At 41.6% G+C, this 6944-nt stretch overlaps 1 protein-coding gene across 1 annotated transcript; it reads left to right on the top strand.

Annotated features, from left to right (window-relative positions):
• Positions 1 to 1393: 1393 nt before the first annotated feature.
• egr2b (early growth response 2b) lies at positions 1394 to 3969 on the top strand. The gene is made up of 2 exons (XM_031324036.2): positions 1394 to 1794; positions 2083 to 3969. Exons 1-2 carry the CDS (start codon positions 1632 to 1634, stop codon positions 3252 to 3254), a joined length of 1335 nt encoding a protein of 444 aa, XP_031179896.1. The 5' UTR covers positions 1394 to 1631; the 3' UTR covers positions 3255 to 3969.
• The last annotated feature ends 2975 nt before the right edge of the window (positions 3970 to 6944 follow it).

Here is a 6944-nt window from a genome sequence, read left to right as displayed (position 1 = left end):
TAAACACATCTTAACAAATTGTGTATTTATGAGGAAAACATTAAGTTGTATATGCAATAGCAGCAAGTGAAAATAAACATAGGCCACATTTTGATTGAATCCCCATTTTGTGACATGGTATGACACAGCTTTGTTTCATTTCCTTAATAAATATAAAGTAATGACACACACACACACACACACACATACACACACACACACACACACACACACACACAAACACTATGCCACTTTGCACACATACATTGTATTAGATTTTTCCTGAGTAAATTATTTTTGAATCTGAATATGCTTGGTTTTTATGTATCGGTTTTTATTGCTTCATGTACTGGTTTTATTGTAAAGTGTCTTTGAGTACCTTGAAATTATTATTATTATTATTATTATTGTTATTATTATTATTATTATTATTATTATTATTATTATTATTACTTTTATTATAGGCTATTATTATGAAACGACAACATGCTGATGGATAATACATTTAAAGTTTTTTTAGTTTTTTTTAAATAGAAAGAAATTCAATCTGTCCTCATTTATGTGGACCACTGTTACCTTCAGAATTCATTTTAATGTTTTCTGTGAGTTGATTTCACATGGCCCAGCACCGCCGCCTCTATAAATATTTGTTTCCTCTCACTGACTGTAAATATCTCTAAGTGGCTATATTTAACTCCACAGTTAACCAAATCTATTATTTCCTAGAGCATAGTCAAATCAGACTGACAGAAGTTTCCGAGCCCATGCAGCCGATCTCTCGCACCCAAAGGAGTAAATTCCGCTCCTCTGTCCGTCTCATTTGATTGTGGTTATGCCAGGGCGGCTCTCTCTCTCTCTCTCTCTCTCTCTCTCTCTCTCTCTCTCTCTCTCTCTCTCTCTCTCTCTCTCTCTCTCGTTCAGCTCGGTAAGACTCGTCACTTTCCGATGATCATATATTCCGGAATCGAAACCAAATATGGAGTACGGGGGATGTTCCCCTGCTTACCGGATTCAACCTTTTATGGGTTGAGAAGCTCAACCGGAATTCCTCTTTTGATATCAGAACGCGATTAGATCAAAGATACACCAGAATACATGTGGAAATGAACAATAAGTAAAAGAAACTTTAAAAATGAGAGCTGTGTTTGCCCACTGTGTTATATTTTGTTGGGGTGTTATTTTATGGTAGTTTATCTCTGTTTTGCAGCGAGTGGAAAAAAAGGGTCCGCTTTATCTCTGGAGCAGCGGGTTCTCCATTGACAAGTGATTCCCTTTGAAATCGTCACGGAGCCTCTCAGCCAATCAGCGTCGGCAGCGCCTCTCCCTCTCCACTCTCATCACCCTCCCACTCCATATTTGGGTAATGACGTAGCAGCCGCATTCAAAAGGTTCCCCATATAAACATACTAGTGCCCAGGCCCCCGTTCCCAAAAAGAGTTACTTCACGGTGTTGACTTTATCGCCGGAGCGCATGAAGCGCACCAGACAACACGGAGCTCATCCTCTCACACCCGGTGACAGACAAAAGACATGCAGTGGTGACCCACGCTCGGCTGGGTCACACACTGTAGTTTGTTAAAAAAAAAAATTAAAAAAAATAGCTTTAAGGAAAAGAACAGAGAACAGACGCGGTCGTTTTTTCTCTCTCCACAATGACGGCTAAAACTTTGGAGAAAGTGCCGGTGAATCTCGGGGGGTTCGTGCATCCAGAGAGCGTGTACTCGGTGGATGACATCGGCTCCAGTTTACCGACCTCTGTGGCTATCTTCCCAAACACCGACTTCGGAGCTCATTACGATCAGATGAATGTGGCAGGTAAGATGACACGCTGGTTTGACACTTTTGGAGTGTATATTGAAGACATATGGCTTATTCGTGTATGAAAAGTTGATTAAATGTGTGAGTTCCAAATCATTTTACAAACTGTTTCAGACTGAATGGTCATAATTAAAAAAAATGTTGTGACATGATAGAGGCGTGCGTAATGGAAAAGAGACGCACCAGCTTTCTCTCACTTAAAGCCCACTTTACTGTCTAGTGTGAACATCTTAATAAATCAGCTTGTGTTGCCTCACTAACGAGCTGATTTGTCTGTGTGCGCAGATGGTTTGATGAGTGCAGACATGAGCGTGGAGAAGCGCTCTCTGGACCTCTCCTCCTACTCCGGCGGCTTCTCTCAGTCCGCATCCCACCGCAACCAGACCTTCACCTACATGGGGAAGTTCTCCATCGACTCCCAGTATCCAGGTAACTGGAACCCCGAGGGAGTGATCAACATCGTCTCGGGCATCTTCAACGTGGCCCAACCGCCTCCTCCTCCTCCTCCCTCCTCTTCAGCGTCCTCCTCACCGGCTTCCTCAGGATCTCCCAATCACTTCTCCAGCGGAAATTTGAGTTGCACCATGGCGGCTCAGAACCAGGCAGAGATAGACCACCACCACCACCACCTGTACTCCCCTCCGCCTCCATACTCCTCCTCCGGCTGCGGGGAGATGTACCAGGACCCCTCTGCGTTTTTGTCCACCTCTACCTGCCCCATCGCCTCTTACCCGCCGCCCTCCTACTCTTCACCCAAGCAGCCCGGAGGCGCAGACGCGCCGGGACTCTTCCCCATCATCCCCGACTACTCGGGCTTCTTCCAGCCTGCCTGCCAGCGGGACATGCACACGTCAGGTATCCAAGATCGGAAACCGTTCGGTCAATGTCCACTCGATACATTCCGTGTCCCTCCACCCCTGACCCCGCTGAACACTATCAGGAACTTTACGCTGGGGGGTCCAGGTAGTGGTGGCTCTGAGGGAGGGCCGCCGAGGCTCCCTTCTGCCTACAGCCCTCAGAACCTGCCCCTAAGGCCAATCCTGCGGCCCAGAAAGTACCCGAACAGACCCAGCAAGACACCTATCCACGAGCGGCCGTACCCCTGTCCGGCGGAGGGCTGCGACCGGCGGTTCTCCCGCTCCGACGAACTGACCAGACATATCCGGATCCACACGGGACACAAACCGTTCCAGTGCCGCATCTGTATGCGCAACTTCAGCCGCAGCGACCACCTTACCACGCACATCCGCACGCACACGGGTGAGAAGCCGTTCGCTTGTGACTTCTGCGGCCGCAAATTCGCCCGGAGCGACGAGAGGAAGAGACACACTAAAATCCACCTGAGGCAGAAGGAGAGGAAGTCCTCCACTGTCTCCTCCTCGTCCTCCTCCTCGTCCAGCAGCTCCGGGGTGGACCGGCCAGGCGCCATCAGTGCAACCAGCGGGATTTGTTCATAGTTTTCCCTGGAAGACGTTGTTGTCACCATGGCAGCGTGACGTACACTAACCTCTTAAAGAAATAAACAATTAGAAATAATTCTAAAAAAAACTGTTGTGAACTAAAGATAGCAGCCTAAACACCAGGATGGAAATGAACAAGGACTTCTGTGCAGTCGTGCGCAATTACGCACATCCACCAACACTCCTGCTCCAGAGACTGACACGAATGCACTTTGCCTGTAAAGTCTACTGAACATAAAAGTAAATATAGCCATTCAGTCGTAAGAATATAGAAGGGCGGTTGTAATATAAAGGGGATTTTTTTTTATATCGCCAACACATGTTTTGCGCGCAACAGCCTGCGCGATTAAATGTGAAATAACTGCAATAACGTTTTTAAGCAAGAAAACAGTTTTAAGTTATTGAATTGACAAAGTGTTCATTCTAACATAGTTGTTGATGACTGTATTTCCCCTTTAGTGCCTTGCTGTGTGTCTTTTTGTACACTGACGGATTCAAGGACGCTTCTAATGCAATGTATATTTGTCCTTTAATATGTAAAGTTGGATTCTATTTTTGTACACATTTCGTCTCGTCTAACTTCAAGTGTTAAGCAGTTGTGGTCCATGTGTAAAACAATGTTGGAGTGTAAATATGTTGATTTCATACCTACTTGACATTTTTGTTGTGGTGTGTCTTTTAAGACTTATTAAATATATGGGGATGATAAACAGCCGGTAGCAGTTTGGTTTATTACTCATAACTACAGGATAAACACAGGACAACGGTGTCAGCCGAGATGCATTCACGGAACCCAAACGTCGCTGGGTTAAAAGGGTGAATACAATTCTTTTATCAGTATTTATAAAAAAAAAAAAAAAAAAAAAGACTCCTAAAGCTGCAGAAGTTGGAAATTTTATAGGGTAAATCCAACCCTGCGTCAACCATGGCATTTCTGACTCAGAGTTTTCACCCACTCATTTTTTATTTAGGTGTCACATAAGGTTATAGACAGGCTGCGATCTGGTATGCACACTTTGTCAAAGTAAAGGTGACATAAATATTTTTTACTGACTGTCAAGCTGAACTATTCTTTGAGCAAAAAGACAAGATCATCACGTCTACATTTCCACCCATTTCAAATACATTGTAGGTCGTTTGTTTCTAAACATGCTAAAGATTTAAAAGAAGAGAGACATAAACTTAATAATACAGATGCACTGTAAACACACAGTATTGAGGCAGGGAAAATCTAAGGATTTTAGAAATACTGAGGTGAGTCTAAGTACAGTACCTCCTATGCAGCCGCTCTATTTTTTAACATTTTATTCATTTAGTTTAAAGGTATGAAAGTAAGAAAGTTATAAATGTTGTTTTTAGGCCTTCCCAAGACTGCAATGATTACAATTTTTGATTTAGAAATACTGGATCCTTTATATATTTAGTCATTCATTTACTTTTTTATTTATTTATCTGTTTATTTGTTAGCCTAAATATATACTATATTGAGTCTAAAATACTCAATTCAGCCTATAGGTTTTGTAAACTCCTCTCAGGTGGAGATTCCTAGAATAAAATACAGAGGGCATAATTTCAGTGTGAATTATATATATTTTAATTTGCTCCTTAAAACTCAACAGAAAGTAGCGGTTCAGCGCTCCAAAACCTTCACCAGCTGATATTTAAAATATGTTTCCTATTCACCTAGGGTGTCTCACCTTAAAGTGAACAAAACAAGAGAACTCAACTCTTTTCTGACACATCTCTCCTGTAAGGTATAAAGTAAAAGCCTGTTGTAGTATTACTTGCAATGCTTTAGAAGTATGTTTAGATATGAGATATTATGATGACATTTCACAGTGAAACGGTGAACAATCATCATTAAAGGTCATTCTGCTGTTCATTTATTCCACTTTCCCATACTGTTGTGTTGATCAGTCATACTGGACGAACAATGGGTTTAGGTATTAGGGTTAAATAATACACTGTAAAACTTTTCACCGTAAATTTACACTAATAAACTGGCAGCTGTGTACTTCCCACCTTTTCCTTTATTTTCCCAAGATGCATTGGTATTAACAGTAAATACCTGTAATCTGTAACATTTCCAGATAGTGCTGTAATATTATTATTTCTTCCAGAATGTATTGCCATGGTAAGGTGCGTGTGGCCGGGTTGGAGCAGTGGGTAGAGCAGGCGCACATATAGTTAGAGGTGTATGCCTTGACGCAGAGGCCCATGGTTTGAATTCGACCTGTGACTATTGTCCTGCATGTCTTCCCCCTCTCTCTCCCCTTTCTCACCTTGCTGTCCTTTCAAATAAAGGCAGAAAAGCCCCAAAAATAATCTTAATCAGGTAATCAGAGTGGAAGCAAGAACCAATCAGTGATGAGAAAAGGAGAGGAATGGAAGTGAGGTGCAGGAAGTGAGATAGGCAAGGAAAGCAAGTGCCAAAATAAGATGAAAATAGGGCTCTTTACTACAAGTATGATTCTATAGTAGCAGTGAGACAGGTCTAATGTAGGCCTACACTGTAGATCTTTGATGGGAATTTACAGCTAAAGTCTCACAGTACCTTACTGTTTTTTTGTTTTTTTTGAGTTCACCTGGTCACTCCTTTATTTAAGACAGTACTCCCTCTCAGTCACACTCTTTCTCCTTCACACAGGGCACCCACTGGTAAGATGTGATTCATTTTGGTGCGTTTAATTCTTAATAACATGTCTGAGATATTTAAATGACTGCTATGTATCCTCATTTCTTGAAGATGGACATGTGAGACTATTGACTTGAGTTCTAATTTGTATGTTTGTCTCTTGTTATCATTATCATTTGCATTATTCATTTTGGGAGATAAATCTTTATTGAATGGACTAAATTCTCTGCATCTAGTACATTCATTCTCATACATTCTGACCGATGCCCCATGACGATAAAACCTCAACCTAAAAAAAAAAACTGAACCTTCCTCCTTTTACAGTACTACAGGTTAGAAAATATATTTTCAAGTCATTATGAACAATATGGTGTCATTTTAAGGGGTTTCATTTATTTTTCATGTTCATCTATCTGCAGTCACTTGGCAGTCAAGCAGCGCACAATCCAGGATGAACAGAAGTCACTGCCACTATCTACTATTAGAGGCTCATAGTAGCTATTGCTTTCTTACAGCATAGCTCCTTAACCATATATTGTAAGTACTCTCTGGGCAACCCTGAATACTAAAGTCAAGTAGTGTCTGCTGCAAAATGTGAAACACATTTTGCAGCAGACAAACTGTGGTGAGTTTGGTTAACGTTGTAGTGCTTGAGGTTTTACATGCGGTCATTCAGTGAGCGATCAATCCCATAATTCAAACCATTCCAAGATAACCGTAGGAGCAGTAACAAGCAACAAGCACTCGGCCTGTCTATAGAATGTTACGGCTGGGTTTCACGTCAATGTACTGCTCAGTAATGTGAGACAAGTTGAAGTGACAATGGCAAAATCCTACCAAAGATATAGACTCAATCACACCTTGTTTTTTTACAACACAATTGACATTTGTTTGAATTTGAGTTGAAAACCTTTTTTTTTTTTTTTTTGACATAGATTTAACAGGTTTTAGAAGCAGTGTCTTTGAGTGTTCTAATGCACACCTAGTAAACAGATGCATGGAAAAAGAAATAATGCAAAGGAAAATTATATAATTGTATTAGAAATGCTAAG

This window comes from Sander lucioperca, chromosome 22, assembly GCF_008315115.2.
Source record: "Sander lucioperca isolate FBNREF2018 chromosome 22, SLUC_FBN_1.2, whole genome shotgun sequence".
Taxonomy (NCBI): Eukaryota; Metazoa; Chordata; class Actinopteri; order Perciformes; family Percidae; genus Sander; species Sander lucioperca.
The sequence above is the reverse complement of the archived record's forward strand: the minus strand, read 5'-3'. Positions and strand labels throughout refer to the sequence as shown.